Raw genomic sequence first — 24,709 nt, 5'->3', positions numbered from 1 at the left:
GCGCTAGCCTAGGACAGACCTCAGTTCGATCCCATGGCGTCCCATATGGTCCCCCAAGCCAGGAGCGACTTCTGAGCAGAGCCAGGAGTAACCCCTGAGCATTACTGGGTGTGGCCCAAAAACCAAAAAAAAAAAATTTTTTTTTTGATCAGTCAACATGTTAGTTTGGGATGGAAATATTTTTATTGTTGCAGTTTTCATCCTTCAATGTGTTATGCCTCTACTTTTATTTATAATCTTTTATGTCCTTCAATATAATGTTACCATTTCTCCTCTCCTTTTTCCTGTGAGTGGAGATGAGCAGGATTTTACACACTTGTCTGAGGTATTGACCCAAACAGTGCACTCTTAGCTATTTTTCTTGTGCACACACTTGGCTAGTGTGCAAGCTCACATGCTTTTTTTGGTTGTGGTACCAAGGCTTGTCAGCGGCAGTGCTACCATTTGGCACTTGGCACATGAAGGGGCTGGGTATTGAATTCGCAGCCTTATGCTTTCAAATCAGATGCTCTACTCTGGAGTCAAATCCCTGAGCCCCAAATTTTATAGTCATTTCACATAAGACATCTCTCTCTCTCATATATCTGAATATTTTTCTGGTGTCTAGAATGCATTGTGTGTGTTGTGTCTAGATGACAACTGTCTATATTCAGGGCTTATTCCTAGCTCTGCAGTCAGTGACCACTCCTGGTGACCATATGTGACCTGGTACCAGGATTGAACCTCCATTGGTCAAATGCAATGCAAGTGCCTTGCCCATTTTGTCACTTGACCCTGTTTCTTAAATGCACATAGGGAGTGATACCTGGCACATGACAATCACACACACACACACACACACACACACACACACACACACACACACACACACACACACACACACACACACACACACCCTCCACCTGAAAAAATCGGCTAGGAGGTGAAAAGTACAGGTTGGAATGAAGGACAACTTGTTTTTGGTTTGTGGGCCACACCCAGTAGCTAGATGCTCCTGGCTCTATGCTTAGAAATTGCTCTGACAGGCTTGGGGAACCATATAGAATGCTGGGGCTCAGAAATTGCTCCTAGGGGACCATATGGGATGCTGGGGATGGAACCAGTGTCTGTTCCTGGTCGGCAGCATGCAAGGCACTGCTCTGTTATCACTGTGGCCCCCAATGAAAGGCAAATTTAAGTTGCTGCTTGGCAGGGGCTTATAGCTTGTACAGGATTATCTAGGTGTCCAGCACATAAATTTTACTTTTTTTGTTTTGTTTTGGGCCACACCTGTTTGATGCTCCTGGCTAAGCCCTCAGAAATTGCCCCTGGCTTGGGGGGACCGTATGAGACGCTGGGGGATCGAACCGCGGTCCTTCCTTGGCTAGCGCTGGCAAGGCAGACACCTTACCTCTAGTGCCACTTCACCGGTCCCAGATTTTACTTTTCATTTTTATAATTTAACACATAATATGCTGCAATATAGTGTTCATATATTTATTTTGATTTGTGGTTACCACCAGTGTTGACCCGTGTACATACCTGATTTTGTACTAAGGGGATTGTCATTGTCATTTGAACCAGTGCCATGGTCACAGCTTCATGCTAGACAAGCATCTTTTTTTTTTTTTTTTTTTTTTTTTTGGTTTTTGGGCCACACCCGGCGGTGCTCAGGGTGTGTCTACTCAGAAATCGTTCCTGGCAGGCTGGGGGACCATATGGGACACCGGGATTCGAACCAACCACCTTTGGTCCTGGATCGGTGTTTGCCTCCCGAGCACCACTGGGTGTAGCCAAAAACAAACACAACGAAATAAATGAAATGAGAGTACCATTGTGAGTTTTGCTCATGCAGGAAGTCACTGCAGAAGTTTTGAGTGGGATGGCTTTGCAGGGACCACCTGCCTCTCACCCACACTTTGTCCTGTCTTCTGAATTCCTCTGCCTCTGTCCAGCACCACGCACTCCATCTCAAAGCTTCAGCCAATGAACAATCAAGCTTCCCGTCTCCTGACCTAGCCAGTACCTGCTCCTGGAGAGCTGTCCAAAGTACAACAGAGTCCCCCTGCTCTAGATTCTAGGTCCAGCCAGTCTGCCTGAGGGGGTGTCAGGCGTGGATCTTAGGAGGACTTGCTGAGGATTTACACTATCAGCTTATGAGAGGCAGTTGAGGGACTGGAGAGATAGGAGAGCCGGCAGGACTCCTACCTACCTTGTGCATGGCAGACCGGGTTCCATGCTCTGCCAGAAACAATTCCTGCCTGCAGAGCAGGTGATAAGTGATAAGTCCTGAGCCCCCCAAAGCCAATGAATACATAAAAGTGAATGCTGCCGGCAGGATCCAAGTTCTGAGCCAGGAGCATGGACTGGATGGAGCTCGTGAGGAGTTAAGGCCTCACAAGGCCGTCGTTGGCTCGGTTAGGCAGAGGGAGCCGAGTCTGGTCACCACGCAGGCCCGGGCAAGTTGGTCCCCTCCGGGTGTGTGTCGAAAGGACAAGCCCTGTGGGCCACGGAGCGGAGAGGGAGCAGCTGTGCGTTTAAAAACGGCGTCTTGTCTCGCTGTGTTTCTGTGACGTGGCCTCTGAGGTCAGCATCGGGGCCGGCGATTGGGAGGGGAGCAGGCTGGGCCTGCGGGGGCGAGGGCAGCCCGGCCTCGGCCAGCCCCCCGCGGGAGTGGGCTCTCGTTGCCTCTCCCGAGCCCCAGCTGAGGCGGCCCTTTCTTCTCCCGCAGGTGAGGCGACGGGCCTCGGCCATGCCGCCCCGCTGAGCCGGCAGCGAGCGGGAGGCGCCGGGCGCGGACAGAGCGAGCGAGCGAGCGAGCGAGCGAGCGAGGGAGGCGGCGCTGCGCGGGACCCATGGCCGAGGCCGCGGCCGAGGAGGCCGAGCTGTCCCTGCGCCTGGCCCGCACCAAGACGCGCTCGTACGGCAGCACGGCCAGCGTGCGCGCCCCTCTGGCGGCCGGCTGGGCGCAGCGCCGCGTGGAGCACCGGGTCCGCGCCGGCGACACCCTGCAGGGCATCGCGCTCAAGTACGGGGTCTCGGTGAGCGCGGGCGGAGCCTGGGCGGGTGGCCCCGGGGAGCCAGCGTCCAGGGGGTCGGAAGCGCTGGGGCGCCGGCCCTCGCCCTGCCTCGGACACGACGGGCATGGCACCGGGGCCGGGGCCCGGGGAGAGGGACACAGAGTCGGGCTCTCGGGGCACCGCAGAGCGGGGCTTGTTACCCATCTACAAGCCTGTGTCTTGGGGCGAATTGCATGGTCCTCAGACATACTGCATTTGCATCTGTTTTGCTTCTTCCTTGCAAAATAACATCTATGCGGTGTGCATAAGAATTCGTTCCCAAGTTTTGTTTTGACTAGAGTCATTCCCTCCAGTGGTCGGAGGGACAGTGAACTGGCCCCCTGTTGAAAAAGTGGGAGGAGCCCTGTGAGAGCTGACTCCTAAGATGCTGTGATCTTATGGCCCCTTACAGTGGTCCTCAAACGATGGCCCACGGGCCACATGCTGCATTTGCATCTGGTTTGCTTCTTCATTGCAAAATAAGATCTATGCGGTGTGCATAAGAATTCGTTCCTAAGTTTTGTGTTTACTAGAGTCATTCCCTCCAGTGGTTGGAGGGACAGGGAACTGGCCCCCTGTTTAAAAAGTGGGAGGACCCCTGTGAGAGCTGAATCCTAAGATGCTGTTGAAGACCCCTGTGAAAGCTGATCCCTAAGATGCTGTGGTCTTATGGCCCCTTGCAGTGGTCCTCAAACTATGGCCCGCGGGCCACATATTGTATTTGCATCTGTTTTGTTTCTTCATTGCGAAATAAGACATATGCAGTGTGCAGTGTGCAGAAGAATTCGTTCCTAAGTTTTGCTTTTACTACAGTCAGACCCTCCAATGGTCTGAGGGACAGTGAACTGGCCCCTGTTTAAAAAGTTGGAGGACCCCTGATTCACCGGAAGAAACCTATCACTTCGTTAAAATGGCTCATGATTAACTCGGAGCTGGGGGTGCCCCCTTCCTTGCACTGCAGTTCTATACCAGTTTCCATTATTCTTCCCTAAGAACTAGCTGGGTCCTTGTCGCTCGGGCCCTCCATTCCGAGACAGAATCTGTGTGGTGATCAAGTTTGCCTATTCGAGCTGGAATACATGGGTCTGGTCACAGAGCAGCTCTTTCTGGCCTTCAAACATGGAGCTAGCGGTGAGGAGCCTACTGACACCATGGTGCTCTGGGGAGGTTCGTGGACTTCCCAGCGTGCACTGTGTACGACACTTGACACTTGCCTACACTTGACTGCACAGAAAAGCAGCCATGGGAAATCAGTAGTTCTTTCCGCTGAATGTCTGCCTGGGACCAGCTATTAGGTTTGTTGCATTCCATTCTAATATCATTCAGGTTGAGTGTTCCAAGAAGCCTGGGAGATAGTTGTTAGTTGATCTCCTTTTTAACTGAAAGATAAATGCTTATTTATTTAGGCCAACTTGAATGAGCAGTGATAAAACTGCTTTTATCTCTGGACAGAATTTCTGATTTCCATCCTTTTCTCCTCCTCCTCTTCTTCCTCCTCTTTCTCTTCCTCCTCCTTTCTTCCTCTTCCTCTTCCTTCTCTTTCTCCTCCTCTTCCTTCTCTTCTCTTCCTCTTCTTCCTCCTCTTCCTCTTGCTCCTCATCTTCCTCTTCTCTTCCTCCTCCTCCTCCTCCTCCTCCTCCTCTTCATCCTCTGGGCCCTGGGGCCCTGAAATACTTGACTAACCAGTCAGGACCAATGCTCTAACTGGTACTGCTTGAGCCCATATAACTAAGGACCACCAGGGCCACCCTGGCAATGCTTATGGGCCTTCTGGGACACATCTGACAATGCTCAGGGGCCTATAAGCTACCCAGAATCAAACAGGTCCCACAATTCTAATCTCTCTGCTGTCTCCCCAGTTCCAGCCCCACTTTTTGTCTTTATTTTTTCCTCCCCTGTCTTTTTTTTTTTTTTTGCCACACCCAGTAGTGCTCAGGGGGTTACTGCTGATTTCTGCACTTAGGAATTACGGCCTGGTGGTGCTCAGGGCACATAAGGGATGCCGAGGGATCAAAAACTAAGTCATCCACATTCAAGGCAAAACGTCCTACCCACTGTACTAGCACTCTGGCCCAGAGCCCCACTAAATTTTATCTAGATCTAGATTTTTCAAGATCTTAGCATCTTGCTTAAGAGGATTTGTTCTGTCTGTGTCTGTATGCATCATCCCTACCAGACCAAGGACTGACAAGAGAATTCTGGGGATTCACTGCGGTGCTATTTCCCTGCTCCCTACTGTGGTCCGTTGCATCTGCTGCCACTTGGCTTTTCTTAAAGTTGCTAAAGATTACTCTTTCACATCTCCACCTTTGATCAAATGACTTCTAATTCTTGTTTCCACCTCTGTTGATACCATTACTTACAACCTTTTGAGTCATTATTTAATAAAGTGTTAAGTTGGGGGGTTATTACTTTTATGAAAACTTGCTCTTGAAGTCACACTAGTTTAGCTAATTGTCTGTACCACCACTTATTCCCTGGACTTTGCAGTTGTCTGTGAGATTCTGCCCTCCCAGGTCTCACTTGGCTTCCCAGAAGCCCTCATGGCCACACTGGCTCATTGGTGCAAGGTTGCCTACATTTTTTCACACGTGTATGAAAGGACAGTGGGTCCTTCTGTCCCTGTCATACTGTTCCAGTTTTTTTTTAATGTTAATGTTTTGGGTTTGGGGTCATACCCAGTAATGCTCAGGGGTCCCTCCTGGCTCTGTACTTGGGAATTACTCCTGTAATTCTCTGGGGACCATATGGAAGCTTGGGATTGAAACCGAATCAAGCTGCTTGAGAACAAACACCCACCTGCTGTACTATTTCTCTAGCCCCTTTGTTCCCCAAATTTAGTTTTAAAAAAAGTTGCATTGAGATATTAGACTGAAGTATAATGAATTGGAAACTATATGGTCACAAATGGCTGAGGAGTTCTCAGGCGTACACTATTGATAATTATGGATTAGAAAAATTTCTTGTTGTGGAGATTTGCCCTGGTGTTTGGGGTATTTAGAAACATCTTGAACATTTGCCCACTACTAGATGCCAATCACACACCAGGCAGATAATTGCCATGGGGCCACACCCGAAATTGCTCCTGGCTTTGGGGGACCATATGGGATGCCAAGATGATTCAAACTGCAGTCTGTCCTAGGTTAGCACGTGCAGGCAAATGCATACCGCTTGCGCCACTGCTCTGGCCCCATGTAGTGGTTTTCTTTTAAAAGTGACAGGAACTAAATTCAGATCCTCCTACATACGAGGCATGCATTGTAACACTGAGTCATACCACTGTCCCTGGTGGCTAAAATTATTTGGGAATTTCCAGCTGCTTATGTAGAACTAGTGAAAATGATAGTGACAGTTTTGCCCATCAGCAGACACCTGCAGGTAATAATTTGATTTATCATGCAAAAGGAGATGTTTAGATAGAAAAATGTTTTTTTTTTTAGAAGTATAAGTTTAGTGATCACCTTGACAATATTGACAGCCAAGGTTATCTATTGCTTATATTTATGCTGTTTATAAGACATAAAAAGGGAGGAGTATGAAGTAATAGCACAATGGGTAGAGTGTTTGCCTTACATGCAGCCAACCTGGGAACTTACGCAGACCACATCCCATGTGGTTGCTGGAGCCTGTCAGGAGAGATTACTGAGAGTAGAACCAGACTGATTCTGAGCGCCACCATGTATGGCCCAAAAGACCAAAAAAACAAATAAAAGAAGCAGGGAGAGGGGCTGGGAGTCATAGCACACTGGGTAGGGCATTTGCCTTGCACACGGCCAACCTGAGTTTGATCCCTGGCATTCCATATGGTCCCACGAGCCAGCGAAGAGTTGATTTCTGAACACAGAGCCAGGAGTTATCCTGAGACAGATTGAGCAAGGCGGTGGCCCCGAAACCAAAAATAAAATAAATAATAAATGGGCCGTGGAAGCACAAGCGGTATTTGGGCATCTGCCATTGCAACCCCAGCTGACCTAGGACGGACCACCGGTTTTCAATCCCCCAGTTGTCCCCATATGGTGTCTCCCAAGCCAGGCTGCGGTCTTTCTGAGCGCATAGCCAGGAGTAACCCCAGGAAGTCACCGGATGTGGCCCCCACCCCAAAACAAAATAAAAATAAATAAAAAAGAAGCAGGAGATGAGGTTGATGTAGATTTAGATACCAAGGGGGGCCAGAGAGATAGCGTGGAGGTAAGGCGTTTGCCTGCGCATGCAGAAGGATGGTGATTCGAATCCTGGCATCCCAATATGGTCCCCCTGAGCCCTGCCAGGAGTGATTTCTGAGTGCAGAGCCAGGAGTGACCCCTGAGCGCTGCTGGGTGTGACCCAACAACAAAACAAAACAAAAGAAAAATAGATACCAAGGGCAGTGTACTTGCAATTGAAGAATTAGCCTAGGCCAGAGGGTTCCCAAATTTATTAGATCTATGACTCCCTTTCCTTGGGGGGGGTGGGGGAACATACCCAGTGATGCTCAGGGGGATAGACCTAGCTCAGAATTACTCCTGTTGGCTTGGGGGACCATATGTGATGACAGAGATTAAGCCTGGGGTCGCTGCATGCAAATCAAAAGTGCCCCTATCCACTGGACTATTTCTCCAGTCCTTGCTCCCTTTTATTTTGAGGGAGAACTATACTTGTCAGTACTCACAGATGGAAGTGGGGGCTTCTGCTTGCAAAGCCTGTGCTTTATCCAGCCTTAACTACCTTTCCACCATCCATTTCAGAGTCATTCATCGTTCAGTTCACTATAACCGGCAACCGCTGATTTGGGCAGGGGTTGATCTTTTTGTTTGTTTTGGGGCCACACCAGCTCAGAGATTGCATGCTCCTGGGAGGCTTGGGGACCATATGGGATGCCGGGACATGAATCCGGGTCCGTCCTGATTTGGCTATGTACCAGGCAAACGCCCTACAGCTGTGCTATCTCTGGCCTCTGGAGGGGTTAATTTTTATTGTTCCTGGTTTGAAGCCCTATGCTAGCTACTAGGATTTCAAGATAGTGCTTGCTCTCCTCTTCTAACTTATGGTGAGTTCATGAAAGTAGAAAGCACTGGTATAATCATATCTGTAGCTGTTATGACACATATATAGAAAGATAGATGTTATCTGTGCATAACCTCTGAAGCAGAGCATGTGCTGAGCCTTCCATGTTCTATGCCCATCATCTACAGAGGGGCAGCTAGAATGTTAGAAACCATCAGGCCTGGTGTTGATCAGCTACTAAGACTACAACCCACCCTGGGTGGCAGTTGCGTGAAGGGGGTGCTGGCTGCTTGGCTCAAATTGCCAAGGTGAATTCACAGCTCACATGCTTTCTTCAGGAGAAATTTACTGCAGTTTGTTCCTGGGGTGTTGCCACCTCAAGCTCCTCCCAGAAGCTTATGTTGAATTAAAAGGAGAGGGAATTTCCCCCAGAGTTACAGAGGGCTTGAGGATGTGGGTCTGGAAAAGGACAACTGTTTGGACTGAGATGCGGCCTCTATTCTATCTATTCCGGACACTTTCTGGAGCTGTAGTTTTCCCTTTGCAGGCCCTTTCCAGCCTAGGTTCCACATGAGGCCACTGCTCTTAGCCTTTGTGCTTGCTTCTTCTTCACTCGAGTTAGGCCTATGAAGGAAACTGACCTGCACCAGGGCAGCCAATTTGAACTTTCTATTTGAAACACATAAAAACATGCAGCAAATAGTGTAGAAACCAAAACTGGGGAGACTAGGCCCTTGTAATTGCTTCAAAGGGTTTTTTCTCTTGGCCTTCTTTGCCGCTTGCCTGACCTCCCAGCCCTGTCTCACAGGTCACAGCGCCGCTGTGGTTCACATAGCCCGCTGTCTGCACACACTTCTTGTCCATCCTTGTTCTCAGGGTTTTCTTTGCAATGAGCTGCAAGGCCCCAATCCTATTCTTAGTACTTCCTCTCAAAGAGATCCACCTTGCCATGTCAGAGAGAGGAATACAATGGGTAGCATACTTGTCTTGCACGGGACCAACTCTGGTCTGATCCCTGCACCACAATCTGGGCCCCTGAGACCTGCCAGGAGTGATCCCTGAGCACAGAGTCAGGTAGAAGTAAGCCTTGAGTCACCAATAGATATGACCCCCAAGCCAGAAAAAGGGGGGATTTGCCTGGAGCAATAGCTACAGTGGATAGGGTGTTTGGCCTTGCACTCAGCTGACCTGGGTTGGGTCCCTGACATCATCCGAGCCTCCAGCAGTAATTTCTGACCACAGAAGCCAGAGTAATCCCTGAGCTATCTGGGGCTACTCACAACCTTCCATTACCAAGTGAAGAGGATTTCTCTGTCTCCAACTGACCTCAAAAGACTAAGAGATCTTTGAGGCTGTAGTGTTAGCACAGCGGGTAGGCTGGGACCACGGGGTGGCCCAAGAACCAAAAATCGAAAAAAGATGTCACCATGCTAGACTAGCCAAGAAAAGGTAGAAGTATTATTACAATTTTAAAGGTCATAAATGAACCAGAGAAATAGTAACGTGGGTAAGGTACTTGCATTGTGCATAGCTGAAGCAGGTTCAATTCCCAGGCACCATATATAATACAGTTTGGGTACTGTCATTTTCTTTTTTGTTTGTTTGTTTGTTTTCTACCCAGGGAGAGAACCCGGATCAACTGCGTGCAAGGCAAATGTATGCTGTGCTAGTCTCTATGGCCCCTGTCATTTCTTTTTTAACAATAATTTAAGCCAAATAAAAACTGTTTCAAGGTTCTGTTTTAAAAATATTTTTGAGGGGCCAGCGTGATAGCACAGTGGCATTTGCTTTGCATACAGCCGACCTTGGCTGGACCCAGGTTCGATCCCTGGTATCCCATATGGTTCCCTGAGCCTGTCAGGAGCAATTTCCAAGTGCAAAGCCAGGAATAACAGCTGAGTGCTGCCGGGTGTGACCCAAAAACAAACAAAAAAATTTTTTGAAATGCATTAGTCTAATTTTTGGGGGACCACAGCCAGGGGTTGTGTGCTCAGGGTTTACTCTTGGCTCTGTACTCAGAAATTATTTCCTGGCAGTGCTTGAGTGCTTGGGTGGGACCATATATATATGGGATGCCCGAGATCAAACCCAGGTTAGTCTCATGCATGGCCAAAAACATACCCACAGTACTATTGCTCCATCCCCCTTTATCATTTATTTTTATTTATTTATTTATTTTTGGTTTTTGGGTGCACACCCGGCAGCGCTCTGACTGGGTTCCTCCTGGCTCCATGCTCAGAAATCAGCCCCCCAGCAGGCTCAGAGGACCTATATGGGATGCCACATTTGAACCACCGTCCTTCTGCATGAAAGGCAAACGCCCTTACCCCTTCCATGCTATCCTCTCCGGCCCCTCATTTTCGCTTTTTAGGAGTAGTTTAAGTAAAATAAAAAGTTTTAATATTTTTTGTTTATTTTTTTGGCCTACACCCAGTGATTGGCTCAGAGGTTACTCCTGGCTATGCGCTCAGAATTGCTCCTGGCTTGGGAGACCATATGGGATGCTGGGGGGATCGAACCAAGATTTGTCCTAGGCTAGCACTGGCCCCCAAAAGTTTTAATATTAAAAAATATTTTGGAAACACTTTAGTCTGTCTTTTTTTGTTTTTTTGTTTTTTTTTTTTTGGGGGGGGGTGCGCACACCAGTGATACTCAGCGTTGCTGGCTCTGCACTCAGAAATCACACTTGGTGGCTCTAGGGAACCAGATGGGATGCCAGAAATCAAGACCTGGGGTCAGCCACATGCAAGGTAAGCACCCTATCTGCTGTATTTATCTCAGTCCCCCCAAAGGTTTCACATTCTTTATTTGTTTGGTTTTGGTATTTATTGGGCCACCCTCTGCAGTGCTCAGGGGTTATTCTTACTCTGGTAGGCTCCAGGGATCATATGGGATACCTGGGATCGAACCCAGATTGGCTGTGTGCAAGGCAGACACCCTACTCGTTGTGCTCTTGCTCCAGACTAAAAGGTCTCATTCTTTTGAGTCAGATGGAGACAGAGAAATCCTCTTCACTTGGTAATGGAGAGTTGTGAGTACCCCAAGGCAGCATCAGAAGGAGCCCATGGAGTGGAAGGGGGGAGGAAAGTAATTACTCTTACTAGAAAAGATCTGAGGCCCACCTTTAACGTTTGCAATGCAAAAACTCCCATCAGGACTCTGTACCATTCCAGTGTTAGTATAAACCACGTCCATGTTAGTCACCTGACAAGTGAATCTAGGTCTTTTTTTGTTTCGTGTTTGTTTTTTGAAGTGAGGGAGAGTGGAGAAAGGCCTTGGGAAAGTTTTCTTTACAGAGGCAGAGTCCTGATGAGAGTCCTGCCTTTGGGGAGATGTCTTGGCCTTTGCGTGGGGCTGCTGTTGGATGCCCATTTTGGGGGCAAGTTTTTTGGTTCTCTCAGATTGAATTCACAGAGGAGACATTTCACTGTGTAGGGTTTTTTGGGGGGGACTGCTAAGGGAGCATTTGGGGCCACACCTGGAAGTTCTCAATGGTTACTTCTGACTCTGCACTCCAGAGTTACACCCTGGTGGTGCTTGGAGGACCCTCTGGATAACAAATCAAACCCTGAACAGAGCCTCATGCAAAGCAAGCACCCTACCCACTGTACTGTTTCGTCCATCCCCTTCAGTGTGGTTTTGAAGCTGTTGATGACTCTATCTTTTATTCAGTTTTAACCAGTCTCTTAGCTCCTTTGTGGGGTAGGAGGGCTCTGGGGATCAAACCCCAGCCTTCCTTCCTGCAAGGGCCCTACGCTCCACCCATCCTCCTTAGCTCTGGTCCCATTCTGCTAGCCTTCACTGGCTCTGTAACTTGGTTCTCAGTGTGCCTGGGCTAATGTGGCACAGAGCTGACTAAGGAGCTTGCAGAAGTGAAAGCATTTGAGGGTTCACCTCCACCACAAGAACTAGTAGGTGCAGCTGCCTCATTGTTGAAGAGCCCCTTTCTCCTTTCAGCATGAGGTAGGTGAGAACAGAGGGCAGGTGGAACAAAGCTGTGGAATTTCCCAGCTCTTCCTCAGAGTGCATCATGGCTTTTTCTTAGTTTCCTTTGAGGTACGTTTTCCGGAACAGGAGACCTTTTTCAGATATAACATGTAAATCATGCCAGAGTGATAACATAACACCAGGTGGGGCATTTGCCTTGCACGAGGCCCTCCTGGGTCCTGTCCCCAGCATTCTCTGAGCCTATTAGGAGTGATTCTTAGGTTTTGGTTTTGTTTTGGTTTGGTTTTTGGGTCACACCCCGCAGCACTCGGGTTACTCCTGGCTCTATGCTCAGCAGTCGCTCCTGGCAGGCTCAGAGGACCATATGGGATGCCAGGATTCAAACCACTGTCCTTCTGCATGCAAGGCAAATGCCTTACCTCCATGCTATCTCTCCGGCCCCCAGGAGTGATTCTTGAGTGCAGAGCCAGGAGTAACCCCTGAGCATTGCTGGACTTGGCCCAAAAGAAAAAAAAAATGTCCGTAACTATTTTAGCCCAGTAAGACTTCATCTCACTGTTTGGGATTATTTAGTGTCTCTGGTCACTAGATACTGCTGTTTCCTTCACAATTGGTTTTCTTGTTTCCACTAATGGTTTTCCTTGCCAATACTTTGTTTCCCACAAAGCTGCCAGAGTGACTAATCAGAGCTTGCCATTCCCTCCCTCTTTCCCCTTTGGGTTTCTTGTCATATTGAAATAAACCCACAGTCCCTAGGCCTGGAACTTGCTCCTTCCTCCTGTCCTTTAGCCAAAGCCTTTTTCCCTCTTGCTCTGGGGCCATCGTAGCTGCTCCTTCTGGCTACAAAACTACTGAGCACCCCACCGGCACTTAGTTTTGTTCATCTTGATTTCTTTCCTTACCTGTACAATGGTAATAGTTAGAAACTTGTACAACTGTAGTTATTTCTCTAACGGAACTATCGTGACAATGGTAGTGAGTGAGAGAAATAGAACTCCTGTCTCGAATACAGGCAGGGGGGTTAGAGAGGAGGAAGGGGGGGGCATTGGTGGTGGGAAAGTTGTCCTCGTGAAGGGGGAGGGTATTTTTTATAACTGAAACCCAACTACAAACATATTTGTAATCATGGTGCTTTAAATATATTATTTTTTTTAAAAAAGAAACTTGTACAATTGCTTCCAGCCACTGCTTATTGAGAGCAACAAATTAGAGACTTGAGAAATAGTACAGTGGATAAGGTGCTTGCCATGCATGCAGCTAAATCAGGTTCAATCCTTAGTATCCTATATGCTCCCCTGAGCTCTGCCAGGAGTGATCTGAGTGCAGAGCTAGGAATAACACCTGAGCATTGCCCAAAAACAAACAAACAAAACACAAAAGTAGAGAAAGAAAATAAGGTAAGTCATTACCTTAAAACAAATTCTCAAACAATAAAGAAATCTTAGTGGGTGCTGGAGCGATAGCACAGCAGTAGCCCGTTTACCTTGCACTCAGGCAACCAGGGACCAACCCCCTGGTTTGATCTTCTCGGCGTCCCATATGGTCCCTTGAGCCTGCCAGGAGTGATTTCTGAGCACAGAGCCAGGAGTAACCCCTGAGTGCTGCCGGGTGTGGCCCAAAACTCCCCTGCCCACCAATAAACAAAAACAAAACAACTTTAGTGCTAGGGGAGATAATGAAAGAGTTAGGACACATGTTCTCTACTTAGGTTTGATCTCCAGTACCATCTAGCCCTCCAGCATTAATGGATGTAGCCCTGGAGGATCCCCTCCCCCAGCACTGTCAACGTTTCCTTCTTTCCTAAGCTCTTAGAGAATCAAAGTTTTGTTTTGTTTTTTTTTTTTTTTTTTAGTTTTTGGGTCACACCCGTTGATGCTCAGGGGTTACTCCTGGCTATGTGCCCAGAAATCGCTCCTGGCTTGGGGGACCATATGGGATGCTGGGGGGATCAAACCGCAGTCTGTCTTAGGTCAGCTGCTTGCAAGGCAAAACACCTTACTACTGCGCCATCTCTTCAGCCCAGAGAATAGAAGATTTTTGTTAGGTTCAGAAGAACTATAGAATAGCACTTACTGTCCTGAAGCAGCTCTGGTGACTTGATATTTCCAAACCTGTCTCAACAGCCAGTTCCCGGTGTTTATTCTTTACTCCATCATTATTTGCCGAAAGCAGGAACTACCAGAAGGTGTACTATGAGCATTCTGGTGCTGAGGGCATTTTTACTGACCAATGAAGAAAACCTACTCAGTTTTTCTAAGTGAGATAAAACCTGGGAGTTTGTCGGTCCACAGATTTGGAAGGTGCTTCCAGCTTTGGGCTTTGTGAGATGCCGAGGTCCAGTTGCTCTGCTTCACAGTAGCCTTATTGTTGTGCTACATGAAGGGAGCAGTAGCTCGTCTCAAAGATCTTTCCCATCCAGATCCTGACTCGCGTGACCATATGGGACGCTGGGGAATGGAACTGCGGTCCGTCCTCGGTCAGCCTCACGCGAGGCAAATAAATGCTCTACCGCTGTGCCACCGCTCTAGGCCCTGGGAAACAGTTTCCTAGTATATCTGGGGCATGTTAGGCGATAAGACTAAACTCAGATACAGATGTTTCACTTATGAGTATTTTTAGTTGCATAATGAGCCCTAGTCCTAGATTTATTTATATGTAACTCTGTGTTTTGTTTTTATTTTTGGTATTTTAGATGGAACAGATTAAAAGGGCAAATAAACTGTTTACTAATGACTGTATATTTCTGAAGAAAACTCTGAACATACCAGTTATATCAGAGAAGCCTTTGCATTTTAATGGACTCAACTCAATGGATTCTCCAGAAAATGAAACTGTTGCTAGTTTCTCTCATGAAAATGTCCCTGTGGTGGCCCAGGATGAGGACCTCTCTCCTCCCAGTCCCCCCGAATCCACTGTCCAGCCTGAGCAGCCGGAGGAAGTGTCAGCTCAAGATTTCCTGCAGAGATTAGACCTACAAATTAAGTTATCAACACAGGCAGCCAAGAAACTGAAAGAAGAGAGCAGGTAAAAACAAGAAAGATAAATGTGAGATCTGAGATATACGCTAAGAAACGTGAGACTAAAAGTGACACCAGCGCTGTTCTTATATCTAAACTCCTGGTGGAGTTTAGAGGTCACCAGGACCACATCTGGTGAGACTTGTGAAGTCTAGTTTCTCAGGGGGCTCTGTGGTCCTGGAGATCAAGCCCAGGGCTGCTCTCAGCAAAGCATGTACGTGACATTTGAATCACACCTCAGTCCCTGAATGGGCCATACCTGGTGGGGCTCAGGGCTTATTCCTGGCTCTTTGCTCAGGGACCGATCCTGGCAGTTCTGGGGGGAGGAGGTACCCTATTGGTGCCAGGGATTGAACTTGGGTTGACTACGCAAAAAAAGAGCCCTACTATACTATTGTTCTGGGCCAGAATAAAAAAATATTTTTGGTCTTTTTGGGTCACATCTGGTATCACTCGGGTTACTCCTGGCTCTGTGCTCAGAAATTGCTCCTGGCAAGCTCTTGACCATATGGGATGCTGAGAATCAAATGATTTCTAAGTTATTACTTGGTCAAGTTGCCTTTGGCTTTAAACATTCTCTTGTAGGGGCTGAGAGACTGTATAAAGGTGATGGAACTGCCTTGCATGCAACAAACTCAGATTTGATCCTAAGCACTACATATGGTCCCCTGAGCACCACTAAGAGTTATTCCTGAGCACAGATCCAAGAATTATCCCGGAGCCCAAACAAATGAAATAAAAGGCTGGAATATAGTACAGCAGGTAGGGCATTTGCCTTGCACACTGCCAGCATGGATTCAGTCCCCGGCATCTCATACGGTTAGGTTCCCCTGAGCCCACTAGGAGTAATTTCTGAGTGCAGAGCCAGGAGTAACCCATGAGCACTGCCAGGTGTGACTCCAAAGCGCCCATCCCTCAATAAAAAGGTAATTTAGTCTAGGAAGGCATTTTTAAATATGTACAGTCTAGGGCTAGAGAAATAGCATGGAGGTAGGGCATTTGCCTGACTTGCAGAAGGACGGTGGTTCGAATCCTGGCATCCCATATGGTCCCCCAAGCCTGCCGGGAGTGATTTCTGAACATAGAGCCAGGAGTAACCCCTGTGCGCTGCCAGGTGTGACCCCCTAAAAAACAACAAAAATGTCGAGTCTATCCCAAATTGTGTTCTACATAAGATATTACCTGTTACAATGATCTTATCTGTTATTTATAATATATAATATTTTTATATATTTTATATATTTATATATATTTATATATTTATAATATATAATAACATAATTGGCCAGAAGTTCTGTAAAGCAACCAGGTAGAAATAGTTTTTTTTGTTTTTTGGGTCACACCCAGGCAGCGCTCGGGTTACTCCTGGCTATACAATCAGAAATCGCTCCTTGCAGTCTCAGGGGACCATATGGGATGCTGGGATTCGAACCACTGACCTTCAGCATGCAAGACAAATGCCTTACCTCCATGCTATCTCTCCAGCCCCAGGTAGAAATATTTATCTCACCTAGAAATATTTGGAATATCTGGAATCTAAATATCTAGGAATATCTGGTTCATTAAATGAACCACTACTTTAGAGAAGACTGCAAAATGCTAATTCTTATGAAATCTGTCAGGTATCTCTTTTCCCTTTTGTTTCCCTAGCACAGTGGTCGGCAACCTGCGGCTCTCGAGCGACATGTGGCTCTTTCCACTTTTAATTTGGCTCTTCTGTGTGCCGGGCGCCACTCCAGGAGTCAGGACTCTGCTCCTAGCCTCTGTCAGTGCGCGCCCTGTGTGGCTCTCAAAATAAATTTCAACCATGGTTTTGGCGAGATTTGGCTCAGTTGTAATAAAAAAAGGTTGCCGACCACTGCCCTAGCAGAGTTTATGGAAGTTGTTTCCATTGTTCGGGTGTTAAGTATATGGAGGAGGCCTTTTTAATATTTTTCTTCAGCATCCGTTTCCCTACCTGCTTTCCCACCTACGACCTTCCAGGTGTTCAGATCCTAATAAATAGGTGTTGAACTAGGAGGTTGGGGTTTTTGGGGGCAGTTGGCTGGTGGGCTCTTGCCTTTTGGAGCTGCTAGCAGGCTGACAAAGGATTCTGCGTCCGACCATCTCGCCTTTCTACTCTCCTGTCTGTGTGAATTATTTGCCTCGGATAAATATTACCAGGATCGCTTCCCCGCCCTAGGGGATAGGGAATGGGAATCTCTTTCCTGTTCTGGGAGCTCTTGGGGCATCCAGCATCAACCAGTCTAGGAGAAAACCTCACGGGGATCGAACCAGGGTCAGTCACATTGAACGCAAGCACCTTAATCTCTCTACTATGTCTCCAGCCCCTTTACTACAGAATTGATTTTCTTCTTTATGATTTGTTGTTGTTGTTTTTGAGTCACACCTGGCTGCATTCAGGGGTTACCCCTGGTTCTGTGCTCTGAAATTACCCCTGGCAGGCTGGGGAGTGGGCATTTGGGATGCTGGGGATTGAACCTAAATTGACCACCTGCAAGACAAATGCCCTACCTGCTGTCCCCTACTTCATGAATTTTAAGTATGATTTATTATGTTTTATTTCTGGCCCTAGTTACCTTACAAATAAAACTGAAAATAAAGCATTTGAACTCAGTTCAACTGCTTTAATATTTCTATGGTCGGGTTGGAATGACATGCTTTGCATGGAGACGACCAGGGATGGACCCGGGTTTGATTCTTGGCATGCCATGTGGTCCCCTGAGCCTGCCAGGAACGACTTCTTAGTGCAGAGCCCGGGGTGACCCCTGAGCACAGCCAGGTGTGGCCCAAAAAACCAAGAAAAAGTGTCTTTTATATGGTTAAAATATTTGTATCTTTGCTGTATTCCTTGTTGTTTTTCAATGTTGCTTTGTTTTTGCGCCACACCCAGTGGTGCTTCAGGAACACTTCTGTCAGAGCAGGCTTTGAGAGACCATAGGTGGTGGGAGGGATGGAGCCTGGTCGTGCTGCACAAAAGTGCTCTATTATAGCTCTGGCCCTATTCCTTATTTTCCAGTGTGTATTTTATTCATCTTCTACGTATGCCCTTTGTTGAAGATACTCCAAAGATTTATGAGGATTATATATGACATAAAAGTATAATTAATTTATAAGTTGGTCTTTTTTTTGGTTATTGGACCACACCCAGTAGCCCTCAGGTTACTCCTGGTTCTGTGTTCAGAAATTCTGGGATGCCAGGAATCGAACCACCGTCAGTTCTGGGTCAGGCTCATGGAAGGTAAACTCCCTACCTGCTGTGCTCTGGCCCCTATAATTTATTCTTTAAGTATAAATAAATCAATATAAATACTTAGCAAGCACTCAGGCCATATAACTCAGGATTTAAGCATAAGCCTGGCACTCTAGGCCTACCTCTGATCCCTCCTATCACACATGATAAGCTTTGCTAAGTTGATGACTTGGGTCTTTCTGCCAAAGGATTTTTTTTCTTTTTTTTTTAAATTTTATTTGAAGACAAAGATGCAAAGAAAGTACAAGGTGAAGTTACAGTGGGAAGGTAATCACCCATAAACAGAATTATCAAAAGAAATCCCCTTGCCGACCCCTTAATTTTGAATTTTCAGCCAAAAAAAATTAAGAAAAATAAAACAAAACACATGTACAATTACTTTGTCCCTCAAGTCCCCAGATTGTAGTACATTATAACATTTCTTAGCAGTACACAAAGCAATCTAAAGCCACAAAATTTTTTTGGTATTTTTTTGTTGTTCGTTTTTTTTTTTTTTTTGGTTTTTCAGGCCACACCCGTTTGATGCTCAGGGGTTATTCCTGGCTACACGCTCAGAAATTGCCCCTGGCTTGGGGGGACCATATGGGACACCAGGGGCTCGAACCACGGTCCTTTCCTTGGCTAGCGCTTGCAAGGCAGACACCTTACCTCTAGCGCCACCTCACCGGCCCTAAAGCCACAAAATTTATGTAACTCCTTTAACATTAAGCTATGGTATTGTTGACCCAGTTGATTATAATACATTATTTCATCAAGGATGAGTCAAAGGAGCACAGCAAAGACGGTGTTAGAGTGGCAATTGTTTGCATAGGCCCAGCAAAATATAGGGGACATGGAAAGGAAAAGCCTTATCCTAAATAAGGAGACCTTACCCCTGAAGTTTTCTGGCATAAGACCAACTCTATGCTCCAGGCATACTAGGTTGTCCAACCCAAGTCATTGACTGTAGTGCCAATACACTTTTATTTTTTACAGTCACTGTTGTTGGTGTCAGGTTTCTGTAGCTTAGGATCCTGGGAATATGTCCATATCTTACATCAAAGTCAGGATGATGTGGAGCGTCCTTTAGTTTCACTCAAATTAGAGGGTGATGAAGAGAGCTCGGTCGGTCCTGAAAGCAGGTCGTTGTTGTTAAGTTGGTGTTAAAGGGAAGTCTCTGTTGAATAGGTCTATGCCAGAGCAGTGGTAGGGTCTTCCCTGGTAGAGGATTGCTTTCAGGTGATGTAGTATGCAACCATGGTTGTTTTGTAGATGGCATCCCTGGTTCAGGGGTAAGTGGATAATGCCCGTTCTTCTGAGGCCTGAGCCAGGTCTTTATGACAATGTCCAGGGTGTAAGGTCCCACTGCATTACAAGATTTGTGTGTTCACATCTCTATTAGATAAGACCCTGTTTATATATAATTTCCCATTTTAATGTGCCTATGCAAAGGAAGAACAATGCAACATGGCATGATTGGTGCCCCTGGGGACACTAGAACAAGTCCAGCAATCCAATTGACTTGGTTCTAACATAAACTTTAAAAGAAGGGACACTTCTACAGATGTCCTTATTAAACAGATAACAAAGAGAAGGCCAGACAAAGCAAATAATATATAGAGGGGAAATTTTGAAATAGTTGAGTGGGGTATTAAATTCAGTGAACCACTTTGGTCTGTGATTGACCTGTACGGTATTGAAGGCAAAGTGGGTAAATGGGGGGAAATAATGGTTGGGACTGAGGCAGTAAAGAACTATGGGGCTGGGCGGTGGCGCTAGAGGTAAGGTGCCTGCCTTGCCTGCGCTAGCCTTGGACGGACCACGATTCGATCCCCCAGTGTCCCATTAGGTCCCCCAAGCCAGGAGCGACTTCTGAGCACAAAGCCAGGAGTGACCTCTGAGCGTCACCAGGTGTGGCCCAAAAACCAAAAAAAAAAAAAGAACTAGAAATGAGCTTTGTAGGGCAGTGTCAAGGGCACAATACAAGATGGATATTATGCATATGTAAAATATATGCATAGAATACTATCAATATATATTGTACGTGCAGGGGCGCTAGCCACAGTTTTTATTTATTTATTTTTGGTTTTGGGGCCACACCCGGCGGTGCTCAGGGGTTACTCCTGGCTGTCTGCTCAGAAATAGCTCCTGGCAGGCACGGGGGACCATATGAGACACCGGGATTTGAACCAACCACCTTTGGTCCTGGATCGGCTGCTTGCAAGGCAAACGCTGCTGTGCTATCTCTCCGGGCCCTAGCCACGGTTTTTAAAATGGAGACCAATGAGAAAAAATTGCCATGACTATCCCAACACAACCCAGTACTACATCTATCCACACTCCTCCACCCAAGAGTAGGGAGAGGGTGGGGAAAGCCTGAGGACCCCTATAGAGTCCACCTGGCACCCACTTCTGGCCACCTGGGCTGGCACCCAGGGATGGCCTGGAGTCCAGGGGAGAAAGAGGGGGATGGGCCTGCCAAGCCTCCCAGCACCCCCCACGCTAGGGAGAAGGCCTATGGCCTGTGGCCTCCCCAAACCCCATACCTGGCAAGAGCTGGCCTCCAGAATCAAAGAGGGAACCAGAAGCCAGATATCTGCTCGCCCAATTTCCCATGCCCCTCCCCAACCGAGAGTAGGGAGGGGGGAAGCCTGAGGACCCCTTTTGAGTCCACCTGGCACCCACTTCTGGCCACTTGGGCTGTCTGCCAAAGGATTTTAAGTTGTATCATAAGCAAAGTGTTCATTTTATTTCTTAGATTTTGATTTATTTTCGTTCTTTTCTTTCTTTCTTTCTTTCTTTCTTTCTTTCTTTCTTTCTTTTTTCTTTCTTTCTTTCTTTCTTCTTTCTTTCTTTCTTTCTTTCTTTCTTTCTTTCTTTCTTTCTTTCTTTCTTTCTTTCTTTCTTCTTCTTTCTTTCTCTTCTTCTTTCTTTCTTTCTTTCTTCCCCTTCCTTCCTTTCTTCTCCTTCCTTCCTTTCTTCTCCTTCCTTCCTTCCTTCCTTCCTTCCTTCCTTCCTTCCTTCCTTCCTTCCTTCCTTCCTTCCTCCTTCCTTCCTTCCTTCCTTCCTCCTTCCTTCCTTCCTTACCTTCCTCTTCTTTCTTTTCTTCTTTCTTCTTTCTTTCTTTCTTGGCCACATCTAGGCAGTTGCCAGGGGTACTCCCTGGCTCTGTGCTCAGAAAGTCCGCTCTGGGGTCCCAGAGAATAGCATTGGAGGTAGGCATTTGCATGCCATGCAGAAGGTCGATGGTATCAAATCCCCGGCATCCCCATATGGTCCCCTGAGCCTGCCAGGAAGCAATTTCTGAGCGTAGATCCAGGTGAGATCCCCACCCCTGAGCACTGCCGGGTGTGACCCCCAACCCCCCCCAAAAAAAAAAAAAAGAAAGAAAGAAATCGCTCCTGGTAGGCACGGGGAACCACATGGGATGCCAGGATTGGAACCACCTTTGGTCCTGGGTCCGCTGCTTGCAAGGCAAACGCCCCACCGCTGTGCTATCCCTCTGGCCCTATTTTATTTCATTTTATATATTTTGGTAGTGCCTACAATCACAGACTGCAGACTGCAGGGGCCATACTTGGTGCATGTGGGGCGCTGGGGAATTGAACACATGACCCTGCTTCCAAGGTTACCAGGCAGGTGCTCTAAGCCATTGCTCAGTTCTTCTGGGACCTGTGTTCATTTACTGAATCAAGTTTGGAACAGTGACCTAAGCTCTCTTTCTGTTTTTCAGGGAAGAAGAAAGTCCCTATGCAGCTTCCCTTTATCACAATTAGGGGCACGAATGAACATGGATTAAAAGATGCTTGCAAAGGACAGTTGAAGATTCAGAAGCATCCCTTTTGGATTCTCATCCTGCACATTTTCAAATGACAATTACGTTTGACCTACAGCAGTTGCTCTGATGGTGTGCTTAGCTTACCCTGGTTTTCTGTCATTTTAGTCTTTCTTATGGCATGGTGGCAAATTGTATCATAAAGCTCACCACTTTGCGAGGTGGTGGTAGTGTTTAGACAAGCTTTTGTAAATACTAGCTGACATAAACATCAAAGAGTGTTTACATATTGAAACTGAAAGCAGTGTTGATCTCTTGAGAAATTCTAATTCTGTAAGGACCTGGTTGCTGTTGAAGTGCTATAGGCTTGATTCTGTGTTTATATCTTAAGTGCTATATAATATATATTTCGATATGTATTACATACTCTGTATGAATATGAAGAATCACTTTTTGTCTGCTATTTTATAAAAATAAACCACAGAAGTCTGAATGAGAAAATAAACTATGTTTTCATATCAGAGCTTCAGTATTTTTCAACAAATGGGACTGTTTTTTAATTACTTTTGAAATAGTTTATTGATTTGTATCATAATTGCAGTTTTAAGAAGTTACAGTAATCTAAAAGCAAATCAGTTACAGTAACCATAAAGACTATCATTTTCATAATTTCTGATCTGATGTGGCTCAGATATAATGAAAACATGAATATAATCAAAGGAAGCAATACAATGATATCATGATCTGACACATTGGTGAATTCTAGTTTAGATTTCATTGGTAAATCACTATACTGTTTTATAATCACTGCTTATTTGAATTGAGAATTTGGTTTTTATTCATATAATTTGAATTGTCTTATATTTATAGGTTACAGTAGTAAACATGGTATAATATCTTATTTGTACTTAAATTATTTAAGTTTATTTTTGGTCTTAATTTCTGTGTAGGTATGAAGTTAAATACATATTTAAGCTTTCATAAAAATAAAAACTTGGGGCTGGAGCAATAATACAATGTGCAGGGCACTTGCCTTGCATGTGGCTTACTGGGTTCAATGAGTGGCATCCCATATGGTTCCCTGAGCCCACCAGGCATGATTCCTGAGAGCAGAGCTAGGAATAACACCTGAGCATCGCCAGGTGTAGCCCACCCCACCCCCCAAAAAAATGGAGCTGCAGTGACAGTACTGCAGGTAGAGTGCTTGCCTTACACTGACCAGGTTTGATCCCTGACACCCTGAGCTTCCGCCCACTCCCAGGAGTAAGCCATGAACACTGCTTGATGTGACTTTCAAACACCAAAAATAAGTTTTTATGTTTATCTTACCCACTCATATCCTCAAGAGGATTTGCTTTCTTAATTTTTTTACTTTTTTCATTTTTGTTCTTTTGGGGCACACCCCATGGCACAGGGTTACTCTTGGCTCTGCAATCAGGAAATGCTCCTGGCTTGGGGGACCATATGGGATGCTGGGGATCGAACTGGCATTCATCCCAGATCAGCCACATGCCCTACCACTTGCTACTACTCCTGCCCAAGTATTTGCTTTCTATGGGACAAAACTTACTTTTGTTTCCCTTTTTTCCCCCATTCTTTTCTTCCCCCTTTTCTCATTCCATCTTACTTCTCCACTTTTCATTAAGTAGAGAAACGAAATCCCATATTATAGAGTTTGCAGCACCACAGGACAGATTCTACCCTTAGGAATGATCCTTGTGGCATGAAATAGTAGTCCAGAATGTACAGTGGCCTGAACAATAGCATAGGGCGTTTGTTTGACTTGCAGGCAGCCAACCCAGGTTCCATCTCCAGCATCCCATTTGGTCCCCCAAGTCTGTAAGGAATGGTTTCTGAGCACAGGAACAGGTGCCACCAGGTGTAAGCCCAAAAGAAAAAGCATATACACATCCTTGCATTTCCATCCTCCTAATCATAATAGCTCAGACTATTATTTCTTTTTTTTTTCCTTTTCTTTCTGTTTTTGTGTGTTTGGGCCACACTGGCAATGCTCAGAGGTTATTCCTGGTTCTTCTAGTGGTACTAAGGGATTGAACTCTGTGGGTTATGTGCAAGGTAAGTGTCTATCCCATTGTACAATCACTCCAGCCCAAGCTATGACTTTTTATTTGATTTTATTTTTTTATTTTATTTATTTATTTTTTTTGGTTTTTGGGCCACACCCTGTGACGCTCAGGGTTACTCCTGGCTATGCACTCAGAAGTTGCTCCTGGCTTCTTGGGGGACCATATGGGACGCCGGGGGATCGAACTGCGGTCCGTCCTAGGCTAGCGCAGGCAAGGTAGGCACCTTACCTCCAGCGCCACCGCCCGGCCCCTTGATTTTATTTTTAAAATATGGAACGCTTCACGAATTTGCGTGTCATCCTTGCGCAGGGGCCATGCTATTCATCTCTGTATCATTCCAATTTTAGTATATGTGCTGCCGAAGCGAGCACAGCTACGACTTCTTTTTGGTGTTCGTTGTTTTTGTTTTGTTTTTGCGGGGGTGGGGGGTGCGGTCATACCAGAGATACTCAGAATTATTCCTGGCTCTGTAGTCAGGAATTCCTTCTGGCATTGCTCAGGGGACCATATGGGATGCCAGGGATAGAATCCAGGTCCAGTGTATGCAAGGCCAAGTGCCCTACCTGCTGTACTAGCTCTCTAGCCCCAATTTTTATATTTAAATGGGGCCATGTGATACTAGGGATTGA

At 46.4% G+C, this 24,709-nt stretch overlaps 1 protein-coding gene and 1 non-coding gene across 2 annotated transcripts; one reads left to right on the top strand and one right to left on the bottom strand.

Moving 5' to 3' along the window:
- The first annotated feature begins 2,834 nt into the window (after positions 1–2,834).
- Positions 2,835–22,522, top strand: LYSMD2 (LysM domain containing 2). The gene is made up of 3 exons (XM_049777512.1): positions 2,835–3,020; positions 14,662–14,993; positions 21,952–22,522. Exons 1-3 carry the CDS (start codon positions 2,835–2,837, stop codon positions 21,992–21,994), a joined length of 561 nt encoding a protein of 186 aa, XP_049633469.1. The 3' UTR covers positions 21,995–22,522.
- Positions 22,523–24,344: 1,822 nt separating this feature from the next.
- On the bottom strand, positions 24,345–24,451 carry LOC126025277 (U6 spliceosomal RNA). The gene has a single exon (XR_007501312.1). It is a non-coding gene; the product is annotated as a U6 spliceosomal RNA (small nuclear RNA).
- Between the last annotated feature and the right edge of the window lie 258 nt (positions 24,452–24,709).

This window comes from Suncus etruscus, chromosome 1 (assembly GCF_024139225.1).
Source record: "Suncus etruscus isolate mSunEtr1 chromosome 1, mSunEtr1.pri.cur, whole genome shotgun sequence".
Classification (NCBI taxonomy): Eukaryota; Metazoa; Chordata; class Mammalia; order Eulipotyphla; family Soricidae; genus Suncus; species Suncus etruscus.
This window is presented reverse-complemented; position numbering and strand designations above follow the sequence as displayed.